Below are 27,812 nucleotides of genomic sequence, written 5' to 3'. Positions count from 1 at the left end.
GAGCCGCAGGAGGTGGCGCTGCCCGCGCAGCGGTCCCTGGGGGGCCTCCGGCCGGATGCCCGAGCTTCGTGGCGCCAGGTGAGTTGGCGGGGCCAGAGCAAGGCCCGCGACTCCCGGCGGGCGACCCCCGGCGCCCGTCTCCCCGCGCGGGGCGGACCCCAGCCCCCGGCGCCCATCGAGGCGCACCCCGAAGCCACGTGACCGTCTTTCCTGGGGGCAGGGGCGGGCGGGCGGAGGGGAGCGCAGGGCGCGCGAGTCCTGGGCCGCGGGGGCGGACCCCCGGCGCGGGGGTCTCAGTCCTGAGGCATCTGTCCGCGGGGCTCTGGCGGCGGGGGCGGGGGCGGCAGGACTGGATGGCGGCCTGGGATCCTGGCCCCTCGGGCGGGGCGGGCAGGGGCCCCTGGCGTGCGGCTTTGGGTCTGGGTCCAGCGGTGGCGTTGGGCTCAGGCTTCGGGCTCCTCATCTCCCTCGTGGGGGGGGGGGGCACCCTGCCCAGCCGGTCTAGGAGATGGGGGTCAGCGGGCGACCCGGGAGGCCTGCACTTGCCAGCAGGGGGCTGGCCCCGCTGCAGCGCCCCCGCCCCAGAATCACCACGCACCCCCTCGCCTGCTAGGGGGCGCCCTCCACTCCAGGTGGGAAAACCCCCAGCCAACTGAGCCTCCTAGCGGGCCGCTGGCCAAGGACTGCTGGTCACAGGCCCTGAGGGTCCTCATGGCCCCTGGGGCCTCGACTTCCCTTCCTGTACCAGAAATCAACCCAGAGAGAGGCCAGTGCACAACTGCCCTAGAACCCCCGCTCAACGGCTCCCAGGACTATTGCGGGGGGAGGGGCCCAGGCGTTGATGCTTACACAAGTTTAGTGAAATTTTACTGACTGTGAGGGAGAAAAAGTTTGCCTGTGTGTACATGCCAGAACCAGCGTATCACTGTGTCCATTTGAATTTAAAGAAACAAGTTAATACCTTTGGGAGATGGAGAACAGAAAGAAAAAAAAAAGAACTTGTTGCAGCCCCACCCTACCCCCCAAAAAAGAATTCTTTAAAACACCTAATCCCAGGAAGAAGTGCTATTTCTTGAATAAATTATTACCAAGCAATGACAACAATTAAAACACACACAAAAGGACGTGTGGGGGGTAGCACAGGGTGGGGACGGACGTTCAGTCAAGACTGGGCAATGCCACAGCCTGGAAAGGACATGAGAGGGGACAGAAGTGTGGCTCGTGGGATGCATATTGGGAGAGAGACAGAGGTGCGTGTGAAGTGGGGGATCTCATTAAAGTCTGGGGTCCAGGACAGCAGTGGATGTTCGTGTCCTACTCAGTGTTTCGAATCTGTGTGCCTTGGGGATGGAGGGAATGCGCACCCATGGGAGAAGCTGGGAGGGCCACTGGGTATTCCCTCCAACCCACCTTGCGGCACTGGGTCATGCATGTTTAGATCACATGCTCTGGGCCATAGCACCAGTGATGCGGGCAGGTGACACATTGAATGAGGCATAACTTACAGCAACAAGCCGAGTCTCTCTGGTCCCCGGGTAAGTGGGTGAACGAAGAGCATGTTCCGAGTGTCAGATGCCTCCCAAAACTGACAGGAGGAATCGGAGACTGAGGCCCACGTTAGAAATGGCAGAATGTATGTCTGGTTAGTGAGACCCAAGATATCCGCACACACATTACAGAATTCTCATGGGTTTACGGCAAACGGGAATTCTCACAGAGATGAAAAGAGAAGTGTGTATTTCTCTCAGCGCCTGGCTCACACTTACACTCCAGATCATTAAATAGAAAGCAAAGAATCTGAGACTAACAGAGATCTCCTGAATTCAACACCCAAGGGCTGGAAATACACCGGAAAGGGTGGACTTCTGTGCAGTTAAGCTATTACATGAGCAACACCTCGCTAGGGAATAGGATCTTGTTTAGGTGGAAATAAGAGCGTTTTAGTGGAAAGGAAATCTCTGATGCGACCCTGTGGGTCAGGAATCTTGACTTTCCTATGGCATGTGTTTGGGGCTGGGCTGGGGTCTACGCTTCACAGACAGGAGAGCTGGGTTGGTCCCCAGCACTGCATGGTCTCTGGAGCCAGGAATGACTGAAGAGCACTGTGTCCCCAAAGCAAAACAAAACAAACTTATTTGGTAACTGATCCCACCATAAGATTATTTTAAGAGTTCCTTGCTCTAAATCTAACACATACTTAGAAAATCTGATTTTAAATGTTTATTCAAAGTGAAGGGGTTTAAGGAGGATGTGCAGAGTCTCTTGCCCCCGCGCCTGACTGTCCTCGCCGGGACCCCTTGGAGGGGAGCAGGTTGAGTTTCCCTCCCCACCCCGACCAGGGCTCCGGCAGCCGAAGACCTCCACAACCAGCCACCACCATGCTGAGACCACTCTCCACAGGCATGAAGGTACTGGCAGAGGAACAAAGGCATGCGTGTCCTGGGGCTGAGATCTCCAAGCCTGCTCAGATTGGGGCTGAGCATCCTCCACTCAGATCCTCCATATTCCAGTAGGCAGAGGTTACACCCACCAACTGGCCCCCTTGTGCCCTGTAATCCCATCAACGGCCAAGACCCAGAGACTATAAAACCCAGCTCCCGGAAGCATCTTATTGTCTCATTCTTTCTTTGGATAAACTGGCAGGCTACCGAATGTAACCAGCCCACACGGCAGAGTCTGGCAAACTCCCCGTGGCTTACGCAATATGCCAAATACCAGTAACAATGATGAGGCTCATTCTACTAACGCGGAAAGAGCCTTGAATATGGCACTTTTTAAAAAATTCTCAGGGCTAGGACAAAGGAGACATTACTGGGGCCTGTTCGAGGCAATCGACGAACAACAGGATGGTTGTGATCGTGATCGTGAGCAGATTCCAATTTTTTGGGGGGAGGAGGGGGTCATACCGAGAGATCTCAGGGGATCCTCCTGGTTGTGCACTCAGGAATTACTCCTGGCAGTGCTTGGGGGACCATATGGGATGCCAAGGATCGAACCCAAGTTGGCCGTGTGCAAGGCAAACACTCTCCACGCTGGAATGTCGCCCAGTCCCACATTCCCATTCTTTGGTCAGGACTATCCAACTAGCCTGAGCCATCAGCTCTGAGGCAGGAGGGGAGGGCAGATTCCTTGGCGTGTTCCTGACACAAGCCTGGAACATTGCACAATCACCTGGCAGCCTTTCCTCGAGTGGGCACGTGTGGCGACCCCTACATGGACACGGCCAAACAGACCCTGGCAGCTGCTCCTGCTGACCAGTCCTCACGGCTAATTCCTTTGGTCTCTTCTCAGCTCTGACTTCTACCGTGCAATCCACAAGTGGCTGGAGGACATCGGGCCTCTTTACCAATGCCCGAGTCACAAATACGTGGGCCCCTTTAAAGCCACACGCTTTAGATTTGGTGTCATGAGCAACAGCAGAGGGAGGAGAGCCGGAAGGGAGGTGTCCGGGGCCAGAAACCTTTCCCAAGCGATCACACTATCCAGATTCTTTCCTTACGACTTTCATAAGAAATAAATCTCAGTCATCATGCAAATGCCTTAAAGTGTTACTGGGCAGCCTTTCAAAATGCAAAAAACAAGAACCAAATATTAGAAACTAAAAAAATATATGAAATTTATTATAACGTGGATAGAGTTTCTTTAGTCTTTCCATCAAAGACACACAGATAGAGCAAAGGAAGCAGGAGTGGGAGGAAAAAGAGAGGGTGAGGTGAGCACGGCAGTGCGTGAGCGCAGAGACAGCCAGACATCAGCACTCACAGTGATCTCAGGACCGCGGAGGCTGCCTCCCGGACCCGCAGAGTTCCTGACCAAAGCACGCACCTGACATTCTGGTTCTGGTATCTGTCCTTGGCCGTCAGGGAAGTGGGGTACGCCGAACAGGACCACCCCGCCCCCGTCTGCTCTGGGATTTAGCAGTGGTCAGAGCAGGGCAGGATTGGCCCTGCCTTCCGCAGCTGGACCTGTTTTCTTTTATTTATTTTTTTATTTTTTTAATTTTATTTATTTATTTTTATTGAATCACCATGAGAGACTTACAATCTTTCATGTTTGGGCTACAATCACACAATGATCAAACACCCATCCTTCCACCAGTGCACATTCCCCACCACCAATCTCCCAGGTATACCGCCCCCCTTCTACACACACCCCTTGCCTCCATGGCAGACAATATTCCCCATACTCTCTCTCTACTTTTGGACATTATGGTTTGCAATACAGACACTGAGAGGTCATCATGTTTGGTCCATTATCTACTTTCATCACAAATCTCCCATCCCGACAGATCTGGACCTGTTTTCAACCTGTCTGAAAACCTAACTTGGAGACAACCTCCCGAAAGAAACGCTGACTTTCACAAAGTGCAGAGACACACCTTTGGCACACATCGCGTGCAGCTAAGCTGGAGATAACTACAGTCTGGGGAAAACCCGCAGCAAACCCAGGGGCTGGGTGACTGTAGGCGACGTCCTCGCTCAGAGGCAGCAGTTCTGCGCCTCCATGTGGGAGCCCAGGATGGAGAGAGCCTCCGCCATCAGGACTGCACACCAACAAGGCCCTTGGGGGCAGGCAGCGGTTTCTGCATGAACCCAGGGAAACTGGACCTAAACCCTTCTAGGCTTTCAACCTGAGAGCAGAGCAAATTCCTTTTAGCACTTTATGTACCATCACACTCAGACCTACATCTGAATCCTTTACAATCTCTACCTAGCGATGAAGATCCTGGGATTAGCTACAATTGAGTTGTCTTCAGATTTCTGAATCAGACACAACTTGCCATGATTAACGAGAAGAAACAGTTCAATATTTGTTTTAAAATTTTTTAATAGTTTTAAATTTTTGTACTCCCACAAAAGAAAAATAAAGTCATCATTTGTTCCTTAGATTCACTGAAAGTTTTTTTCCTTCGGGGTGGATGGGTGCACACCTGGCCATGCTCAGGGTTTACCCTGGCTCTGGGCTCAGGGTACCACACGGGGTGCCAGGGATTGAACCCAGCTCAGCTGTGTACAAGACAAGATAGTACCAGTTCTACGACTTCCCCAGCCCCTGAAAGAATGACTTTCCATGGATGGCTGCATAAACTTTCCTGGGACATAGGGGGAGAAGGGGAACAGAGGTGATGAGACAGCAGAGGGAAATGGACAAGTGGTTAAATGGGTCATTTATTTTTTAGAATTTATGAATTTATTTTTGCCGGGGGTCACGCCCAGCGATGCACAGGGTTACTCCTGGCTCTGCACTCAGGAATTACTCCTGGTGTTGCTCAGGAGACCATATGGGATGCTGGGAATCGAACCCGGGTCAGCCACGTGCAAGGCCCTACCCCGCTGTGCTACCACTCCAGCACTAAGTTGCATGCCAAGATGCGTGTCTTAAAAAAACGAAACCAAAATGAAACAAAAAACTGCTTCCCGTTCTGACGGATGGTTCCTCCTCAAGCCAGGGGCGCCAGCCTTGATTCTGGGGGGCTGTGCATTGTGGGGAGCGCGGGGGAGGATGGGACTCTGGTGTCTGTGTGCCCCCAACTTGGGAGTTGTCTCCTGCAAATAGCACCAGGGATGAACCGACCATTTGGGACCAGCTCTGGGGGGCTGGGAGGATGAGTGGATGGAAGGACCTGAGATGGGAGGCAACCGTGGACGCGCAGCAGACCCCGACAATCGCCACTCAAGAGTACAGAGGAGGGGGTCTCCCCGCAACCAGAACAGACGGTGGGGGTGGGGTGGGGGGTGCGCTGTGTCACAGGGAATTACAGCACAGGAGATTTCATGGGAAACACATTTCCCTTCCTTGTGTCCTCCATCTTCGGCAGCCTGGCAGTGGGCTGGCCTTGGAGATACTCCTGGCTCCTTGCTGGGGGCTGGGTGGAGGGAGGGAACTCTGCCTCCTGCAAAGCCTGTGCTCCCTGTGGCCCCAGACTTCCGAGCAAAGCTCAGATATGCTTAGGCCCATCTGCCTTTTTCTTTTCTTTTGTTTTGGGGCCACACCTGGTGATGTGAGGGGCTTCCTCCTGGCGATGCGCTCAAGCATCACTCCTGGCGGGGGAGGGTCCACCTGGGATGCTGGGGATCAGGGATCGACCCTGGGTTGGCCTCAAACAAGGCAAGTTCCCTGCCCGCTGTGCTATCCTGCACTTCCCCTATTTGTCCTTTTCATTCTGACTTTCGTTTGCATTTCTGCAGGAAGTTCAAATTCTGGGCCTATCTGCTCCACCTCAGTTCAAGATTTTTTCCATCCTGTTGAAGTATGTCTTTTTCTCCTGATACTCTGGTTGAAGTTTTTGTTCTCCTTAGTCATAACAGCACATGCAGAAAACGAATCTGTAACAAGATAGTTCTTTTTTGTGGCACATTTGGCGGTGTTCGGGGCTTACCCCTGGCTCTGTGCTCAGAGAACACTCCTGGCGGTGCTCGAGGGACCAAACAGAGTGCAGGAATTAAGCAGCACATGGGCTCCTTTGTTCAAGGTGGCCTTTATAGGGTTTCTCCAACTTGCCCCCACGTAGGGCTTCTTCCCAGGTAAAAGTCCGTTGCTTGGTTACCAGGGAGGTCCAAAAAGAGGAATTTCATGGGGAGGAGGCCTTTATCCTCAGGGTCTGCGGATGGTCTTATCAGGCCTTTGCTTTCTGTATCCACAAGGTGGCTCATTCCTAGAATTCTTCTTCCATGAAACTTTGTTTCATTGCAAAGGGCCTTTCCCTATCTACCTGCCTACATCACAACCATTATTGCCATACTGGTCCCTACTCTATCCTAAGCATCCTCTGTCCCCTACATGTGTGGTTTTTTCCAACCATTGACAAGGCCTCCTGGCCCCCATTTTTCTAACCTTGGATATCAATCTGAAATATGTGTGTGTGTGTGTGTGTGTGTGTGTGTGTGTATTATGGGCTGGAGCCATAGAACAGCGGGTAGGGCGTTTGCCTTGCACGCAGCCAACATGGCCGACCCGAGTTTGATTCCTCCGCCTCTCTCGGAGAGCCTAGCAAGCTACCGAGAGTATCTCGCGCCCGCACGGCAGAACCTGGCAAGCTCCCCGTGACGTATTTGATATGCCAAACACAGTAAAAACAAGTCTCACGATGGAGACATTACTGGGCCCGCTCAAGCAAATCAATGAACAACGGGAGGACTGTGACCATATATATCTATTCCACAAAATGGGTGCTTACTTATATTTGTGAAGGGACTTGGGAATCATATCCAGCAGTGCTGAGGCTCCTCCGAGCTCTGCTCAGGCATCACTCCTGGAGGGGATACTGGGGACACTATGAAGTGCCAGGGAAAAGAATCTGGGTTTGCTGCTTGCTAGGCATCAGCCTTGCCCCAGGGCTCTCTCTCCAATCTGCAGTTTACTGACTTACAACGTAGTATTACAGAATACTCACAGTACGATGTAATAATATTTGGATATCCTGCAAAGTAACCATGATTCATGTATAGACCGTTTGAATTCCCTACCATAGATTCTAAGGTCAAGGACTGCTATTGGGTATTATGAAGGCTGAAAGTAACGGTCCTACTCAAGTTCTTTTTCCAGAAATCTCAACGTGAGGACATGTGCTTCAAACGTACAGGAGTTGGTGCTTATAAGCATATTTGGTTCTGTTCATTTTGGGTTAATAATATAGCAATGTCCAGTTCTTTCCCAGACTTTACGGATTGATGGTGTTTGTACTGCTTGGTGTCCCTTCACTTTTGTCTTGTGAAGAATCACTGAAGGCATTCATTTTAGGGTACATTGACTAGGAAGCTTTGCAATAATGCAAGAAAGGTTTTGTTTGTTTTGGGTTTTTTTTTTTTGTTTTTAAACCTCACCTAGTGGTTTTCTTTTCATTTTTTATAATTTTATTTACTGAATCACCATGAGAGCAGTTACAAAGCTTTCGCGTTTAAGTCTTGGTCATAAAATGAAACACCCGTACTTTCATTAGGGCCCATTCTCCACCACCAAAAACCCCAGTATAGACCCATCCCACACCCTCCCCCTACCTGTAGAGGAGATAATTTCCATATTACTCTCTCTGCTTTGATTACATTCAATATATTGACACCGGACCCACCATTATTATTTGGTGCTCAGATCTGCTGTAAAGGCAACAGTAGACAATTTGTTTTCTACTCCTGGTTATGAATAACATATGACATCGCGTGGCTGCTGTAGTGGCTGCGCGATTTTGAAATTCCACAATTTTAACCATTAAATCTGGAGGAATTTCTTGCCAAAACCTGCTGGGTTCCAAGATGAAATCAGCAGCCAGAGAGGCCGTTTGTGGGTGACGACTTGGGGTCTCGTTGGGGAGGAAAGGGCCAGCTTCACCCCCATCCCGTGAGGCCCTACGTGTCTCGTCACTGTGAGCCCAAACCTGACTGTCCAGTGGCCTCCGGAGGATGGCGGCCAGCAGGCTGCCAGGGGGAACGGGCCAACGCACGAAATCTGTTCCCACCTGGGGTGGCCCAGCGCCTGTAACTTACTTCAGGGACTGGACACATTTCTGCCCAAAGCTGTTGGGTTTCGAGATTTGTTTCTGAGTCTCTGGGATCATGGCCGTTAAGCAGTTCAATCAGGAACCAGAGAGGCCATGCCTCCAATTATATAGCTGGACTGGAGGTGGTTTGTGTCTGTGTCTCCCACATACCTAACTTTTGCCTGTTTACTTTCTTGGTAAACTCTGCCCCACGTTTTTGGGGTCTGGCCCAAGGCACAGCAGCAATTTGGGGGTACCTGGAAGTCTGAAGGCGCCATCAGGCTGCTGATGCACTCATCTCACAGGTACAGAGAGACCTGCTGGTGGCACCATACCCCCAACCCAGTGCTTCTTACGGTTTACTCCTGCCTCTGCACTTAGTGATTGCTCCTGCCGGGGCACAGATGACTGCATGGGATTCCTGCAATTGAACCCAGATCAGCCACATGCAAGATAAGAAACCTACTCACTGTACTACCTCTTTAGCCCAAGATAAACACTTTTAAGAAAATGGTATACAGGCACAGAGCAATAGTTCAGCTGGTAGGGCATGTGCTTTGGCCAATCTGGCTTCAATCCCTGACGTTCCGTATAGTCTGCCCAAGCACTGTCAGGAGTGATTCCTGAGTGCAGAGCCATGAATAAGCCCTAAGACATCACCAGGTGTGGCACAAACATAAAGAAACAAAAAGAAATTGGTGTATCAGAATTCCATTGTAGAAACTCTTTGACTTCTTTGACTCTATAGTTCTTGATTGCTAGCCAAAAATCTTTTATAAATAAACCGGAGAATAATCAGTTGTCACTGGCAAAATGGAAATAATTTTATTCAAGTAGATAAAGAACATTGTTTGCTCTAATTTTAATACTGCTTTACATAGTTTGTGAAACAATTTCAATCGTGTTTATTACTCAAAATGTCAATGGATTACGATCTTTCACTGGTGAGACACTTGATAATCTCCAGAGGAAAATACATCAAAAGCATATATACAATTATAGAAGTTCTTATAATCCATGTAGCCCTGATGGTACATTATTTATCACGTTTTACAGAACTAGAAAACATTCAAATGAACATAAAGAGATTCAGACTGGATGATAAACTTCTGATGGTTCAGGTCCTTCATTTAATTTTTTCTGATAAGAAAATCCAAAATTATTAATGTTGAATTTCTCATCATACATTCATCTAAAACCACAGTGGAAAAAAAGTAAACTTTGTAAAGACAGTAAATTGGTTATTTTAGGTGTTTCACAAGTACTTGCTATCTAATCCAGGAACTGCTGGAGATTTCTGCACAGTGCAGAGAATGAGGTGGCCGGGCCGAAGTTGTTGCTGTCGTAATTGTTGAGGTCGTCCCCGTTCCCTTTGAGAGCCCCCTCGGACATCATCTCCACTTTCATGTTGAGGTCCTGATTCTTTCTTTGGAGGTCCACAATCACGGAATTCAGGAAATCAATCTGTGAGAGCGTGAGACGGTGAGCCATCTGCGGGAGCCATGGGAGCCCGCCACAGAGGAGGCTGGGCCCCGCTTCCAGTCCCCGCCCCAGGGTTGGAGGCAGCCAGAGCTCCCCTTTCCCTTCCTGAGCGCAAGCTCCCGGGTGCCCAGGGAAGACCCCAGGAGGAGATGCTGGTACCCCTCGGTTCTTCTCAGAGCAGGGAGTCAAGAGGGGTCTTCCCTCTCCTACAAAGACAAACTCACTTCTTTCAAATGAATGGGGCGGGGGAAATCCCACTTTAAAAAAGCAAGCATGACTGTAGGCACAAACATTCATGTTTCACTTGAAAACTGGCAGGCGCGTTGGGTCTGAGTGATAGCACAGCGGGAAAGGTGCTTGCCTCACACGCAGCCAACCCAGGTTTGATCCCTGGCATCCTATAGGGGCCACCGGAGAGCAGCCAGGAGTGATTCCTGAGTGCAGAGCCAGGAGGAAGCCTGGAGTATCGCCACGTGTGGCCCCCAAAGAAAGTGTAAATAAAACCAGAAAAACAGACTGATTCTTTTTCTCCCTCAGGGCAAGTTCGGATGGCCAGTCTCTGAGAGTGCCCAGGCCATCCCACACTAGAGCCAAGAAACGCAGATCTCTCTTCCTCCAGCTGAAAACAAAACAAAACAAAACAAAACAAAACAAAACATGGAAATGTTCAGTTCCCAACAAACCCATACAGGGTCCACCTGCACAGCCCACATGCAAAGTTCACTTCAGCCCACAAGTGCCCTCCAGGGCCACCGGCTGTTAAGTACAGAAGTGCAGGAAGTGAGGGTGTGCGGGAACTCCTCAGGGCACTGGGACCCAGATGTTCCCCTTCCTCGGAGAGGATTCAAACGATAAAGCGCTGCAGACCCGGGTGGGATGGAAGGGGGGTTGGGGAAGGAGAGACATCAAGGAGGCCCCAAGGCTGACTCCTGCTGCAGGCCAGATCCGAGCTTGGTGATGGTAGGTGCGGGCACCGGACTGCAGCCAAGTGTGCAAACCCCGGAGGACCACACCCAGCTGTCTCCCTTGACAGGAGCAAGAAGCAGGAAGGCAGCCCAGAGAACCAGACTCCCCCAGCTCTGGGCCTAGAGTATGCGCAATGAGGCTGGAAAAGCCACATGCTGGTGGGCGCCTCCGTTTGCGACTGAACCTTCCTGGCAGGGAAGAAGCCCTCCAAAGTGGTGTTCGACTCTGGCAAAGTGATGATTTGACAATTTTATGGGAGCCCGAAGCCCAGGTTCTGGGAGAGCAGCAAGAGGAAGGGTATTGGAGGGCTCTGGCAAGGACATGACCCCTTGACTGAAGGGATGTGTCCTTGTCCATGGGGCCTCTCACTCCTTAAGCATCACCTCTTGTGCTGGGAGCGTGTGGGGGTGGGGTTCCGGCAGCATGTGCGCGGCCCCTGGTTCTCACGGGCGCCAGGGGAGCACAGCCCCTTCTTCCTCAGCTTCCCTCTTTTTGGCTTCTGTTATTTTAAAGAATCAATTAATTTGGGGAGGGGGTTTTTGGGTCACAATCCGGCGTTGCTCAGGAATGACTCCAGGCTCTGCACCCAGGAAGTACTCCTGGCGGTGCTTCGGGGACCATATGGGATGCCGGGGATGGAACCTGGGTTGGCCATGTGCAAGGCCAACAGCCTACCTGCTATGCTATTGCTCTGGCATCATTCTCAGATATTTTAAATGGTAGATATTCCCCGACTCTTTTGAAGCATACACACATATATACATATGTACATGTCTGTGTATGTATACATGCTTATCTAGAACCTTTGTGGGTAGTCAGTTTGGTTTGTTTGGGGGCCACACCCTGTGGGGTAGGGACTAAACCCTAGCTCTGTGCTCAGGGATCACTCCTGGCTAGGGTGGAACAGCTCAGGCTGTCAGCAGTCACTCGAGCCCGGGAAAGTGGGGCTGTGAGGTCAGAGGGCACTGGCTCACCTAGCACTGCACTCAGGAATTACTCCTGGCGGTGCTCAGGGGACCATATGGGATGCCGGGGATTGAACCTGGGAATTCGGTGTGTAAGTCAAACGCCCTCCCCGCTGTGCTATCACTATGGCCCAGGATATGGTTTCTCTCAGGGCTGAGGCCGGGCCTACACAGCCCTGGTCACTACCATCACCCACCTTACTCTGCATCATCGCATTGGTGTTCCTGGTGTCCTCCAGGGAGGCCAGGGCCTGCAGGGACGCCTCCCGCTCGGCCAGCAGCTCGGTCTGCTGCGCCTCCAGCAGCGCCTGGTCTTTCAGCAGCCAGTGCAGCTGCCGCTGGAGCTTCGTGGCCTTCTGGCCCAGCAGCTCCTTCTCGGAGCCAAGGCTGTTCAGCTGCTCACGCAGGGCCGACTCCACGCGGGCGGCCTCCTCCTTCTCAGCCGTGAGCTCCTCGATCTCTTGCACCAGCGACTTCTGATCCCGAGCCAGCTCCTCGGAGGAGCACTGCAGCTTCTGGATGATGTTGTCCTTGTCCTTGGCCAGGGATAGGTTCTCCAGAACCAGCTTCTTGACATGCTCCTCCAGCTGGCCCCTCTCCTCCAGGCCCTTCTTACACTCGGCCACCAGGCTGCTCTTGCTCATCTGCAGCTCCTCCACCAGGGCCTGCAGCCCCAGCTTGGCGACCTGCAGTGCGTCCTTCTCCGCGCCCACCCTCTGGAGCTCCTCCTGCACCGCCCTGCCCTCTTCCAGCACTTTCTCTTTCTCCGCCTCGAGGGCTTCTCGGTCCAGCCGCTCCTGCTGGCAGAGCTTCTCCGCGGCCCACCTGGCCTCGATGACCTTCTCCTTATCCATGCGAATCGCTTGGTTCAAGAGCCAGAGCTTCCTCTGCTCTTCCCGCAGTGAAGAGTTTTTGGCCTCCGCTTCTCTGAGTTTCAATTGAAACCACCCTCTCTCGGACTTCAGACAGAGCTTCTCCTTCGCCAGCAATTCATTCTCTGACCTCAGGGCCCTGCGATCCTCTGACATCAGCTCCATCTCTTCTTTGGCCGAGCTTAATAAGCAAGTTAAGGACTGCAGAAACAAAAAGCGGGGAAGAATGGAAACAAGAATGAGATCAAGCAGGCACAAGCAAGCCAAGCACTTCATGTGGCCTAAATACCAGAAATGAAAATGGCAGAGTAGTCTTACCTGCACACGCGTGTATACGCGCACGCGCACACACTCACACACACACACACACACACACACACAGACTCAGGATGGAGAGGCTCAGACACAGTTAGCTTCTTAGCGTCAACATAACTACCTGCCTATTTTGTGGATGGGGGCCCCACACCTGCTGGTCTTCGGGTCTCGCTCAGGGTTCTGTGCTCAGGGATCACTGCTGGCAGGGCCGGAGGACGGGATGCTGGGGATCAACCCCAGGTTGGCCGAGTACAAGGCAGCACCCTACCCATTCTACTATCAGCCGAGTTGATTTTTGAAATGCTGTCTGAAATGATTCCTGACAGCTCCCCGGAAGGTGTAAGTACAGTTGGATCTTGACATTGGGGCATAAGATTTTTCCCCCCACTTCAATTCTTCTATTATAAAATCCATCACTCTGTCCTAGAAGGGATGCATTCAAAAACTAGTTTTCAATACAATTCAAAGAACTACAAAAAGTATTTTGTTTTGGAACTTTGTGCAGGAGGGGAAGGGAAAAGCAACCACTGCTTTTCAAACGATTTTCACAGGGACAAACAGAGGCAGGAAATGGACTTAGTCCCCAAAGTTATCCACTTTATAGAAAATCCAGACGAATCCACCAAGCTTTGGAGACTGAAGCCAACAGTTTTTGCTTGCCAAACACAGTAACAAGTCTCAAAATGGAGACATTAGTGGGCCCGCTCGAGCAAATTGATGAACAATGGGAGGGCAGTGTTTGCAGTCATTTGGGAGGGACCCAGGGGCTCCAGGAGGACTGGTCGCACACGGGTCAGGGTCTCCCTCACCTGCTCTCCCTGCCCGTCAGCAACAGGTTGTGCGTTTTCATTTCTGAGTCTCAATGCACACCACAGTTGAACCGCCATGTACTTTCCAGAACTTTCTGCAGCAAGGGCGATCTTCTCTGTCCAGCTCAGCAGCCATGAGCCGCAGCAGGCTACTGGTGTGTGCTGGGCAGCTGACCGCAGATGGCCATGTTACCGGAATGGGACTGACCTGAGCATGCACACGAGGCTGCTGGCCACAGAACTGGGCCAGCAGGTGGTCCAGAGAGGAGACGTAGCCCTGGCTGCGGTGCGTGGTGGAAAGCGGCCAGGCACCAACACACACACGGGCCACGGCCGCCATCAGCCGCGGCGCTGCCCTGCGCCCACCCACCTTGGCCTTGTTGGCTTGCGTCTTCAGCTCGGCCACCTCCCGCAGCAGGCTCCCGTTCTCCGCCTGCACCGCCTGCAGCTTCTCCTTCGCCTGTAGCAGCAGCTGCTGAAGGGCCTGCGGCGCCTCCTCATGGTGCCCCTGGATCTCCACGCTGGCCTTGGTGAGCTCGGCCTGTAGAGCCTGGCACTGGCTGCGGCTCACGTCCACCTTCTCCTCCTGTGGGGAGCCGGGGGCCACTGTCAGCCGCCGGCCCCCTGCCCGCTCCCAGCACACACGCACACACACGAACAAACATGAACACACACACACACACACAACGCAAACACACAAACATACACACACGCACACACACGGCCCCTCTGCTCTGCTCACCAGCATGCACACACAAACACACATGCACACACACGCGCGCACACACGGCCCCTCAGCTCGGCCGCTTTCGTTCAAGTTCTCCTGAAGACTACGAAGCGCTAGCCCCTTCCCCTGCAGCTCTTTGGCCAGGCTATCGGCCTACCAGAGTCACAAGGATGGAGTGAATGGACCAAGGAGACAAACAGCAACGGGAAGGGGAAAACAAAACAGAAAACACGTATGAGAAGCCCATGACCCAACACAACCCCGAAGAACAGAGGCGTGAGGTGAGCGTGATTGCCTGAAGTTCACGAAGCCAAGGCCTTGGCGCCGGCAGTTCTGGTGATGACTGTCTAGTGGTTATTGAAAACGGCCCAAACAGAGGCGTTTTCTAGACCTAACTTTGGCGTGACCAGAAAATAAGAAAGCCTATGAGAAAGACTGACTTTCCAGGGGCGGGGAGACGGCACAAAGGGCTGGAGTACACACCAGGCCCGAGTGGGAACTGCAGCACCACTGGGCGAGACTGAGATCGGTCCACAAGCTGCAAAGCCCCACTACTGCTGGGCGCGAAGACCCCAGAGCCCAGAGCATGGCTTGGCGAGGAAGAAGGAAGTAAGCAAGGGAGGAGGGAAGCTAAGGATAGGAAGGAGGGAGGGAGGAAACAGGGAAGAAAGGGAAAGGGAGGGGAGGGATGGAATAAAAGGTTATCTTTTTTTTTCCTTTTGGCTTTTTCGGTTACCCTAAATGCTCAGGAATTTCTCCTTGGATGTAACCCGGCCAGCTCACCGAGAGTATCTCGCCTGCACAGCAAGCCTGCCAAGCTCCCCGTGATGTATTCGATATGACAAACACAGTAACAAGTGTCACAATGGAGACGTTACTGGGTCCGCTCGAGCTAATCGATAAACAACGGGAGGATAGAGACAATGACAGTGACCCTATGGGATGATGGAGATCAAACCAACGTGGGCCGCGTGCAAGACAAATGCCCTTCCCACTGTACTATCACTCCGGCCCCCAAGATTTACTTTCTTGTAGTTTCTTTTCTGTGACTTTAAAAGTTTGAGGGGTTTCAATATGAAATTTAAAATGAGGAACCTCTAATCCCCTAGACAGCAGTCACCCGAACTTGACGTTTGTTACATCTTGATGCGAACAAGTGGGTCAGCTATCCCCTGCTTTGTCCTAGGAATTGATTCCATTTGTTTCAGCCGGTGTTTCTGGAATGCCAGCCAAGGAGTCCTGAGTCCTGAGAGGAACTCCCGGGGATCTCGGGGCCCTTCTGTTATGTCTGTCAGTCCTGTCTAGAAAGCCCACAGCCCTTCCATCTTGGCCAACAGAGAAGTTTCTCCAACAAAGTGACCAGCGCGGGGGGGGGGGGGGGGTGAGGGCACGTCCCTGCCACCACAATCCTATAGGAGGAAAAGGGCATCTCTCGGGGCTCCTTGGTGAGAACTGCAGCTTCCTCGGCTTGGCCCAGATCACACTGTCTCGTCCTTCCCCAGGGTCAGGGCTACCATGAGAGTCCATGCCTGTGGCCAGCAGGGGGCCATGCTGGAAGGCGGACTTGGCCCAAGCACATGTTAGAAGCTGAAAGGGATGAAATCTCTGCAGGGCTGCGCGGGGGCTTGTGCTGCAGGGAGGGAGGGGCTGGCAATTAGAAATACCAAGATGGGCCACATCACCAGCCTTGAGGGAGCTCAGAGGCTCAGAGGCATCGAGCACCAGCTGGGAACTGAGGCGCCTCGGGGAGAGGAGGGCAAAGCCCGTCACACGAGCAGGTGGTCAGCAAGGTCAGGGAAAGACCCTCGTGGCCTGACTCGAGCCCAAGAGTCTGGGCGAACTCGGCGAGTATGCAGCGAGCCCAAGAGGTGGGGGGCAGAGGTTTGCTCTGGGGGCTCCTATCTTGTTTTCTCACTGGCCTCGTGAAGAATTCTCTGTTTCAGAAAGACCCCAGATGGGCCCGATTAGCCGGGGCCAAGGCTAGCACGGCATCCGGGTGCTGGGGACCAATGACAACCCCCGAATCATGCCGACTCCTTCTCAGTCCCCTCAGAGGGAACCACACGGGACGTGACCGGGAGACCTGTCAGCACCAAGCCGGAACACAGCGGTGAGCAGACTGACACACAGCATGCAGGGAGCGACCGTGGAAGTGGGCGAGGGCGCCCGAGAACCAACCTGCAGCTCTCGGCCCGCTTTGCATTCTCTAACTCCTGAATCTGCCGCTCAGCCACCTGGAGCTGCTGCCTGAGCTTCTCCATTCCCAATTGACCTTCGGAACTGGCCTTCCAGAGCCCATCGAGCTGCAAGAGCTTCTGCTGGGTGGCCTCCAGCTGTGCCGTGGCATTGGCCAGGGCCTGGGCTTGCTGACTACACACGGCCCGCAACCCGTCCAGGTGCTTTACCTTCGTCTCCGCCTCCTGCAGCTTGTTCAGGGCGTCCTCCATCTCCACCAGGTGCTGGTCCTCGATCTGCTCGAGCTTGGCCCGTGCGGCCTCCAGGCTGTTCTTCTGCTCCTGGGCCGTCCTGAACAGCCACGACCTGAGCGTCTGCAGCTCGGAGGCGTGAGCTGCACGCTCAGCCGCCTGCTGGGCCTTCAGGCTCTCCACCTCCTGCTGGTACTCGAACTGTAGCCTCTCGATCTGCATCTTGAGCTCGGCCAGCTCGGCCGCCTCAGCGCCCACGCCCTGGCTCACGGATGCCTTCGGCTCGCCCATGGCCTGTTGGTGCGGGGTGATGGCCGTCTCCAGTTTGGACTTCCACAGGGCGATCACGTCCGCATTCTCCTTGTTGGCATGGTCCAGCTTGGTCCTCAGGCACTCGTTCTCCTTGGCGAGCTTCTCAGAGGCCACCTGCAGGGACTTCACCTCCTTCTGGTGGGAAAACAAAATTTCCATGAACTTAAAACAGGAAGGAAAAGAAGCAGAAATAGAAATTTTTCTTTTCCAAACTGACTCTTTGCTTCTTCTTGTTTTAAGGAAAAGCTTCTAAAAAATGGAGTTCTAAAGGATTTGATTTGTGCTGCTCGACTGAAAATCAAAGCTGAGGCAAAGGCATAGACCCGAATGTCAGAACGAGAGAAAAACGCTCATCAAGAGCAGCCTCCAGCCCCAAGGAGCAGAGATGTGTCAGCCGGGCCCTGCCAGGTGCATGACCCCAGGTATCCCTGTCTGATTCGGAGTCTCCAGCAGAAGTGGTCCCGGCGGGGTCGGCCAGGCCGCCCCGCATCCTTGCCTGCACCCTGCAAGCCTCCGGGACCTGCCCGGGCTTTACCTCCAGGTCGCCTTTGGTGATGGACTCCTCCTCGACTCGGAACTGGAGGTCTTCCACTTTCCTGTGGGGGAGAGGGAGACGTTGTGAGGGGCGTCACTGCTGCCCCCCATGAGGGCCACCATCTTGTAGATGCGCCTGACCCAGCCCCCGGCTCCACACACAGGAGGGCTGAGAGAGTCGGGGAGGGCCAGAGCGAGAGTACAGCAGGCAGGGCGTTTGTCTTGCACGTGGCCGACCCGGGTTCAATTCCCAGCATACCACTGTGGACCCCGGAGCAATGCCTGGAGTAATTCCTGAGTGCCAAGGCAGGAGTAACCCCTGAGCATCGCTGGTTTGACCCAAAAAGAAAAAAAAGAAAGTCAGCGAGTCCCCTCAGCTTCGAGCACTGGGTGGGACCCACAGGCTACAGGAGGAAGCTAGGCCGAGCCAACGCCAGGTGCAGTATCATATCAACCCTTTCTGCCTCGCAGCTAACAGAGGTGGTTAAAAACTGACCCGCGGCACCTGCCAGTCCCTCCCAGCCAGCACCTGTCTCCACATTGGGACAACAACTGAGCCCCTGGGGGAGAAGCAGCCAATGACTCGGGGGCGGGGGGCGGGGGGCGGGGCTCCCAGTGACTGTCGAGTCAGCATGTGGAGCTGAGGGACTGAGCCAGGCACTGGCAGTGCCTCTGGGCACCACACTGCCGGGAGCCCATCTGAAAAGGCGGTCTCGGCCAGCACCCCGTGTCCATCTGTCTGCAGCGAGGCCTCAGCCCCGCGTCCTTCTGTCTGCAGCCTGGCCTGAGCCCCATGTCTGTCTGTCTGCACCCCGGCCTGAGCACCACGTCCGTCTGTCTGCAGCCTAGCCTGAGCCCTGTCTGTCTGCTGTCGTGCCCCATGAGTACTGTGGGTTTCCTCCCGCCTGGGACTTAACCACAGGGACTTCCACAGGGCCCCACTGGGTTAGGACAGTTCCTTGCCACCCAGCACAGGCCTCCTGAATACCAGGCCAGGTGGACACAGCAGGGAGGGCCGGGGGTGGCTTGGCTCCACTGAGCTCCCCCCCTAGCCCTCCCGGTGAGGCCGCGCTCAGGACTGGGCACCCATTGGTTTCTGGTTCTCACAGCCCTGGAAGGCCAGGAGTGCCCCACCCGAGGGAGCCCCCAGCTCCGGGCACGGCCTCACCTCTTCTCCTCCTCCAGCTGGTTCAGCAGCTCCACCTTCTCCCAGTCGGTCGCTTCCAGCATGGCCCGCAGCTCGTCGTTCTTGGCCTCCAGCTCCAGGACGTGCTGTAGAGGCAATGGCACGTGAGTGGCCTCGCCCGCCCCCAACAGCCCTCTGTGGGCTGGCATCGCCACCTGTCACCACGGCAAGCTGAATGCATCTCCCACCTAAGCTACGGCGTTTCTGGAAGGCCAGAGGGGAACCACATCACGCAAGCACCGGCGCGGACAAATCGGCACTCCCTAAACCCCCAGAGGTCGAGCAGAAGGCGCATGCGATCAAACCACGCGCCGGACGCCACCGCAACGACGGCAGACGGGGACCCACGGCCTCTGCCTGCACCGCCTGCACCAAGCTCGCGCCCAGCCTCTACCGCAGGCGTCTCTCGGCCCCGGCACTGCCGTCTGCACAGACGTCACCTGGTCGTGCCCGTTCTGGCCAGGGCCAGCACCTGCTCTTTCTCCCCCATGTGGCTCGTGGCCTTGGCCACCTCCGCCCGCTCCAGGTCCCGCTCGGCCAGCAGCTTCTCAATGTGCTGCTGCTTCTCCTTCAGCGCCTCCTGGAGGGCGGTGGTGCCAGAGATCTTTTGGGCGTAGCAGGAGGAGGTTTCCGGCAACTGCAAAGGAAAAAGAGACGTGAAGGGGATGGGGCCGGCCGACACGGGCATGCTCGCGGTGATCCTCGGCAAAGCACATGGAGCAGTGCTGCATCCTTGCATATGGGGCAGCGACTCTCAGCAGAAACATCTTGAAACCTTCCCGAAGATCCTTGGACGGGACCTGGAATCCACTGACCTCGGGCCTCGTGGGAATCCGGAGACTCTTCTGCAGAGCCCGAGGCAGCCCCCTCCACAGCCTGCTCTGGCCTGAGCTTCCTTAAGGATGAGCCCTTGGCTTGAGCTTGAGGCCAGCTCCAGCATCTTCAGCCTTGCAGGTCCGTCAGGGTCTCCCTGGGCAGCCTGTCCCTTCTCTCTTCCTCTTCCTTCCAGCTCACCTCGCTCTCCCGGGCACCCGCCCCATGCCTGAATAGCAGTAACCAGAGACTCTTGTCTCTGGGAATGGCCCCGTGCCCCCGGGGGTCACTGGGTGTGACCCTATAAAAGACCCCTGTGCCATCTGCCTTCGAAAATGGGAGATGAGAGGCTAGAATGATAAAGTTGCGGGAAAGGCGCTGGCCTTGCACGCCGCTGACCCGAGCTGGATAACAGATACCCACCCCATAGGGTCCCGAGCCCACCAGGAGTGACTCCTGGGTGCAGAGTCCAGAGTAAGTCCTGAGTATTGCTGGGGCATAGCCAAAGTCCAGGAAATAAAAAAAGGAAAAAGTGGTGGGTGAGAATGTGTGAGGGCTCACGCCCAGCGAGCAGGACAGCAAGGGCAGCTCAAGGAAAGACCAAGCACAAAGGGAAGGAGAGAAGAGGCAAAGACAGTGAGGAGGGGAGGGGAGTGGGCTGAAGGGCTGCGGGGACCGGGGGTCCTATCCGTTCTATCCTGGGCTCGTGGTCACTCATGTTGCTCTGCAGACCCAGATCCCTCTCTGCACAACGGCCCCTGCAGGAGGGGACAAGGCGGGACCTGATCTTCATTCTTCGGGCACATGGTGGCGGGGGCTGCAGCGGGGATGGCCAGGACTTCCGCTCCTTCTGCCCGGCCATCCCTGTTCCATCGCCCTGCTGCGGTCCAGCCGCAGGTTCTCTTGCCGCTTCCCCGCATCATCTGAGCTGCTGCCAAACGCCTCCTGACCGACGGGCCCAGCAAGGCCCAGGCTGTCCACTGCTGCTTTGCCTGCTGGGAGCTCTCGAGCCACCTGGTTCTGTCTGGAGAGCGGGATCATCCTTGCCTGTGCGTAAGGACCTGGCCGTGATTTCCCGATACACTTAAAGTATATCTGGTCCGATTAAATGCCCTCCCCAGGGCCAAAGAGTCTGTTGGGGGGGGTGGGGGAAGGTGCTTGCAGAGGTTCAAGATCCAGCACCATCAGGAGTGACCTCACCCCCCAAGCAGAGGGCCAGGAATAAGCCCTGAGCACCCCTGGGTGTGTCCCCAAAACCAAATAATAACTAAAATTTCTAGGAGCACACGAGCTCTCGGGCCAGCCATGTGCAGTGCTCTCGGGAACTGCAGTCAACTCGGATTTCAAGGGGTGGCTGGTAAGAGCTTGCCAGCCTTGGGGGTCTAACACCAAGACCCGGGCTCAACCCCCCTCCACCGGGAGTAGCCCCCAAGCACCACGCCTGGAGTCCCTGAGCACTGCCAGGTGAACCCCAAAGAGCAAAAATAAAAACTAAGAAAGGCGGGCGGAGGTGTTCCCTGAGCCTCCTGGCCTGAGCGGGTGGGGCAGGCCAGAAGCACGCGCTTCCTGGGCCCTGAGGAAACCAGCACAGGAGCGATGGGCTTCTTTCAGCCAACTATGGAGACGAGACTGTGAGGTTCAGGCCCCGGAACAGGGAGAAAGCAGCACCCCTAGCATGGGGGGAGGCGCGTGCTGAGGGGCTGGCAAGTTCGGGGCCACAAGCTGAACTCAGGATGCTGATGCCAAAGCCTCTGCCCTGCGCGTGGTTTGTGAGGCCCCAGGCTCCATCCCAGCAAGGCCAGGCCTTCTGTGGGAGCCTGGTACCTCAGAAGAGCAACTCAGCCAACAGACAAACAGGGAGGCCTCCATAGGGCACGCACGGACCCGTGTGCATGTATGTATGCGTGCATGTATGTTCCAGTGGGCATATCTACACGCACCTGTGTGCATGCGCGCGTTGTGTTTATGCATGTATGTGCCTGTGTGTGTATACCCATAAGCCTGTGTGTATACGGTATGCACTATGTGTACATGTATGAGTGACTGTGTGTATGAACGCTTGTGTGTGCACTTATGGAATTATGTTGTCGAGGTATACTTCCGTGAAGTCACACAGAATCTTTCTATATTCCTGTCATAGACGCTAACGGTGATGTTCAGTTTAGGAGTGAGCTCCACCCTGCATAAAGATATGCAAGGCAGGGGCCAAAGAGCTGGAGAGCGAAGCCCCAGCGCTGCCCAGGCTCAATCCCGGAGGCCCGCCAGGAATAATCCCGAGCACAGAGGTGGGAGAAAGCCCTGAGCTCTGCCAAGTGTGACCCCAAAACAGAACAAAACAAGATAGCGGGGGGAGGCTGGAGATACGTCTCAGGCGTAGGGCTCTTGCTTGGAGGTGGGAGGCCCCGGCAAAACCCCAGCACTGCAAACGGCCCCTTGAAGCACTGTAGGGTATGGCCCACAGTCAAGCAGAAAAACAAAACCAAATTCCACAAATGGGCTGGTTCGCGAGGGAAGGAGAGGGGCTTCTGAGTCTGCTCCCCTCCTAAATGGTGAGGCGAAGGGAAGGAGGAGTCGGACGTGAGGATGCACGTGGGGCAGGGAAACCTGGTGGTGGTCGAGCAAGACAGGACTGGCCCCAGGCCTGTGCCCACGGCGCGTGGCCTCCTGGCTCCCGTTCCCGTGTCATCTGTTTTGTATCTTCTGTTGCACACACACTCACTCCCTCCTCTTCCGCATCGAGGGTCAATGCACGGAGCAGAGGCGGCGGCAGGAAGCGCAGCCCCCAGCAAAGCCAGCCCCCCGGGACACCCTCTCCATCGTGGGCCCGTTTCCCTGTGGACAATATCTCAGGGCACCCTTGCATATTCAGACACACTTTAGTGTTTATGACTCAGATAGACGTGAGGGGAGAAGCCACGAGGCCCCAGCTTTGAATTGCGGCACCGCAATGGACAGAAGTCCAGGCCACTCTGCATGTGGACAGCGGTGCAGAGGGACAGGAGGGAGCAGGGAGAGACGGAGAGAGCAAAGAAGCAAGATGAAGGGCCAAGCGTTCCCCAGAGTCTCTGGGCCCTGCTCTGACCCTCAGGCGCCCCCTTCAGCTACCCCACTTCATCCCTAAGGTGGCCTGAGGCCAGAGAGGAGCCCTGAGCACCCCAGGAAAGGCCGATCCCTGCTCCTGTCACTGGTGGTGGCTGGGAAGCCACTCGCCTGCCACCCGGAGCTGCTCAGCCCACGTGCTCCTGCTCCGCCTCTCGCCCCTGGGGCTGTGGGAGTCTGTGGGGGCCCGAGCACCCCGCAGTGGTGGGGGGCTGCTTACTAGTCCCGTGCGGCCGGGTCTGCTGCTCTCGAATGAGGCCCCGGAGCTGACGGAGCTGAGCGAGGAGGCCGAAGGGCTGCGCTTCAGGCTGGCGGGGGTGGTGGCCATCACACGCCTCACGGTGGCCACCTTGCCCTTGGCCGGCGTCGTGGACGGGAAGCCGATCTTGGTGACTTTGTGAATGGGAGCAAACAAGCCATACTTGGGCTGACACTGGAAGTACCTGCGGACAACGAGGAGCGGGGGACAAAAACACCTTCGGCAAGAGACACAAGCGCCGACCCAGAAGTCCACTGAGTCCCACAGTCTCACACCCCCACAAACGAACATGCTCCCACAGCCCCACATGCCCACACACTCACACCCCAACAAACACATTCACACACGCACCCCAAACAACACTCCCACACTCTCACACTCCCACACCAACAAACACACTCACACTCACACCCCAACAAACATCATACCCTCCACCAGCCCACACTCACACACACTCACAACCTAACATACACACACACCCCAGCCAACACTCCCACACATAAACACCACAACCAACACACACTTACACTCACACCCCAACCAACACTCCCATACTCTCACACTCCCACCCCATCAAACACACACACTCACACCCCAACAGACACTCCCACATGTCCACAGCCCCACACTCACACACACTCACTTCCCAGCAACACTCATACTCACACCCAAACCAACACACACTCACACTCACACCCCACCGACACTCCCACACCCACACACACTCACACCCCAACCAACACTCCCACACACCCACAGCCCCACAGTAACACACACGCACACCCCAACCAACACTTGCACGCTCTCAAACCAACACTGACACGCTCTCATTCCCCCACAAACACGCTCACACCCCCACCAACACTCTCATGCCCACGCCCCCACCAACACTCTCACAGCCCCACACTCACACGCTCACATACACACTCCCTCATACATTCACACCCACACTCGCTCGCATGCCGCCCACCCCAACCACGCAAACCAAGGGCGATTCCAAGCAGCCTCCCCGGCATCTGAAGGGTGACAGCAGGCCCGGGGGGTTCCTGCGGCCCGAGCACAGCTGCATATGGGGGCCCCAGGCTGTACCCACATCCCTGCAGGTTCCCCGAGTGCCACTGGAAGTGGCCCCGCCTAAGAACCAAGTGAAGTGGCCTGCAGTCCCCTCAGCGCCTCCCGGGCACCGTGCATGGCCCCAGGCTGTCTGGGGGGGCAGGGGGACCCACCTCGTTCCAGCCAAGGCACCATCGTTCTTGCCCAGTGGCTTGTCCAGCTCTACGCCGCACCAATCCCCCTTGGCGAAGTCCGTCTCCCCGAGGAAGCGCACCACACCGGCCTCCATGCCTCCCACCTGCCAGAGGGATGGAGGGACGTGGGTCAGGCACCCTGGACTGCGCACAGCGCCCCCACCCCCGCAAACAAACATTCTGGCTTCAGAGTCGGGATTTCCTGAAGAAACCCCAAAGGTCAAAGTGCCATTTCCCCCCGCAACCCCTACAGGGTGAGCAGACGCTGCTGCTCAGTGTCCATACAAGGCAGCGGCATTCACACCCACTCGCTGTCACCGGTGGCCTGGCTGACCACACCCCCAGGAATCTCTGACCCAGGCCAGCCACCTGGTGTGGCGAGGGGGTCGCTGCCCCTTGGGTGTGGAGCGGAGCACTGGCAACCCCACCGCTGGAGAACAATTAAGCCAGAAGCCAGCTAAAGGAAAATGACTGTTCTCGTATCTTAGCAGAGTTCAATCTTCCAGTTCTCCTTCACTATGCCTTGGCTTGACGCTTGGCTCCCGGGACACAGAGCAAAACAGAATCACAGCGCTGGACACTGACAGGAATGCTGACAAATAGGGCTGGAGCACCGGGGGAAGGGCACTGGCTTTGTGTGCGACCACCCTGTGACGCCCCAAGCAAAAACATCGAAAACCAGAGAAATAGAACCGATTTCCAACTTTGTTCATTGGTTTGTTTTTGAGTCACATTCAGAGTGCTCAGGGCTTACTCTTGGCTTGGTGCTCACGGATCACTCCGGGATGTGCTTGGGGGACTGTACATGGGACCAAGACTTAAACCCCGGGTCAGAGGCGTGCAAAGCATGACCCCTCCCCACGGCATGACCCCTCCACCCTGTTTTGGCTAAACTGGTAAAACTGGCAGCATCCCCGCACGCATCCATCACGCTGGAAACTGCAGGACCAGGCGTCCCGGCTGCTCGTGCTTCCACCCAAACCGCGAGTCTGGAGGAGCTGATGAACCAGACAGGCGAATGGACAGCCACCCGCGACCTATGCCCTCGGCACTCACCAGCACCTGGTCCCCGAGCTTCAGCTCCCGCTCCCCTTTCTTGAGGGAGCCGGCCTCAGAGAGGTTGGAGATGGACTCGCTGGCCGTCCTGGTCAGGCTGCTGATGTGAGGGGTGGCCGGTGACTCCTTCGCGGGGGACTGGGGCACCTTCGCGGTGCCGGCAGGGGCCGGGGAGGCCGACAGGGGCGGTGTGGCCCAGGCGGCAGGCGCTGGCTGCCGGCAGTTGGTCTCATCGTCGGCCTGCAAGCTCCTACTCAGCTTGGACGGCCGGGTGAAGATGCCCTTCAGCGGCTCGCACTGGAAGTAGCGCACACCCGCCACCGAGCCGTCGTTCTTGCCGATGGGCTCGTCCAAGACGATCCCGGCCCACTGACCAGGGGCAAACTGGGTCTCCCCGAGGAACTGGATGAATCCAGGCTTGTTCCCGTTCACCCAGACTCGTTCCCCGACCTGGAAGTCGCCCACAAACTCCTCCTGCATCTCCGAGGAGGGGGCTCTGGGGGTTTTCTCCCCAGGCACGGTCTTCTCAACGGGAGCAGCCGCTGGAACAGCAGAAAGGGTCAGAAGGGTCAGAAGGGACAGGAAGGGCCTGTGCAGGTCCAGTTAAAGTGTGGTTGGGGGAGAGGGACACCCAGCAGTGCTCGTGGCTACTCCCAGCCAATGACGGGGGCTGCTTGTGGCGAAGCCTGGCCGGGCCAGCCGTGAAGCGGACGTGCTCACCTACCGCAGCATCCCAGGCCGCAGTCATACTTTGGGCAGCTCAGGGGAAATCTTTGGATACACCCCGTGATACTACGGACCAAGCCAGGTGAAAGCTCGAACCCAGTGTCTTATTTCTGCTGTGTCCACTGGCCCATCTTCTTTTTCTTTTGGGCGGGAGCAACCCAGCCAATGCTCAGGGCCTATTTCTGGTTCTCCGTTCAGGGTTACTCATGGTGAGGTTGAGGGTGGAGAGTCACATGGAGTGCCAGTTGCCCTCCCCACTGTACTGTGGCTTTGGCCGGCAATGAGGCCCTCTAGTCCAGGTGAGTCCACCTCCCTAAGCCTGTCCCCAAGCCTGGGCAAGGGAGCTAGCAGTTAGAAGGGAGCGTGTTGGTCGCCTCAGCTGTCACCGGTTGCCGTGACTCTAAACTCACAGAACGTGACACTCGTGTGTGAGAGCTTTCCCCAGAGCCACGGACGTGTCTACAGCTCAGGGAGCCCTTCCCGGGCGAGGACTCGGGATGGGGTTCCCGGGTGGGAATGAGTCTCCGTTGGCCTGGGCTGAGCGCACTTACTGGCCGAGGGTGTCTTCAGGGCCCAGCTCCCATGCTTGAGGATCTTGGTGGGGGCCTTCAGCCCGCTGGGCCTCAGCAGACTCATGGTCAGGCGGTCAGACGCTGCCGCAGCCACTACCAGGCCCCGACCATCGAGCCCACTGTGGGGCCTTCTGAGGCACACTCGTTCTCAGGAGTAAATCTCTGAAGAGCAGAGGAGAGAGTCTGTCTCAGGCAAGCGACCACAGCAGCTTCCGGAGCCCAGAGAGCTGCCAGTCTGGCACTCTCCACCCCGAGTGCGACCCCCAGTCTCCCGCACAGCCCCCTGAGCCCACCAAGTGTCATTCCTGCGCAAAAACTCAATCCAAAACAGACAAACAAACAACTGCCGATTCGGGGCCAGAGAGCAGAGGGGACAGGTACTAGCCCTGCGGGCAGCTGACCCTCGCGCCCTCCCTGCCATCACTCCCACCACCAAACACATTCAGGAGCCAGAAATCATCCCTGAGCACTGCGAGTGTCACTGACCACCTCCCCGTCCAGACACTGACGAGCCGGCAGGCGACTCAGCAGTGATGGCTGGTCTTGTGTGTGCGTGTGTGCGTATGTACATGTGTGAGAGGCCCGGGGTTACACGTAGAAGCTAAGGCAAGCAACAGGCACACTTTTTTCTATGGGATCAGAACTGCCAGGGAAAAGGGCCCAGCAAGACTGCGCCATGGGGGGCTGGAGAGTGATAGCATAGTGGGAAGGGCATTTGCCTTGCACGCGGCCGACCCAGGTTCGATTCCCAGCATCCCATATGGTCCTCTAAGCACTGCCAGGAGTGATTCCCGAGTGCAGACCCAGGAGTAAACACTGTGCATCACCAGGTGTGACCCAAAAAGAAAAAAAATTGTGCCAAAGGGGAGCGAAGGAGTTTTCGGCATTTCCTTCATTCCTTGTGACGCTGCCCAGGTTGGATAACCACAAGCCAGTATTAACTCCATTTCTTAACCCACAGAACTGAGGCAGA

The 27,812-nt window shown here is 55.7% G+C and overlaps 1 protein-coding gene across 1 annotated transcript; it reads right to left on the bottom strand.

Moving 5' to 3' along the window:
* Positions 1–443: 443 nt before the first annotated feature.
* LOC130024611 (CAP-Gly domain-containing linker protein 1-like) lies at positions 444–26,903 on the bottom strand. Its single transcript, XM_056115316.1, is given in 11 exon segments — positions 444–467; positions 14,259–14,462; positions 16,880–17,485; positions 17,838–17,943; positions 19,050–19,153; positions 19,508–19,521; positions 19,524–19,704; positions 23,200–23,422; positions 24,465–24,589; positions 25,542–26,083; positions 26,819–26,903. Coding segments are annotated over 11 exon segments (2,214 nt in total).
* Between the last annotated feature and the right edge of the window lie 909 nt (positions 26,904–27,812).

This window comes from Sorex fumeus, unplaced genomic scaffold, assembly GCF_029834395.1.
Source record: "Sorex fumeus unplaced genomic scaffold, SorFum_2.1 ptg000029l, whole genome shotgun sequence".
Taxonomy (NCBI): domain Eukaryota; kingdom Metazoa; phylum Chordata; class Mammalia; order Eulipotyphla; family Soricidae; genus Sorex; species Sorex fumeus.
This window is presented reverse-complemented; position numbering and strand designations above follow the sequence as displayed.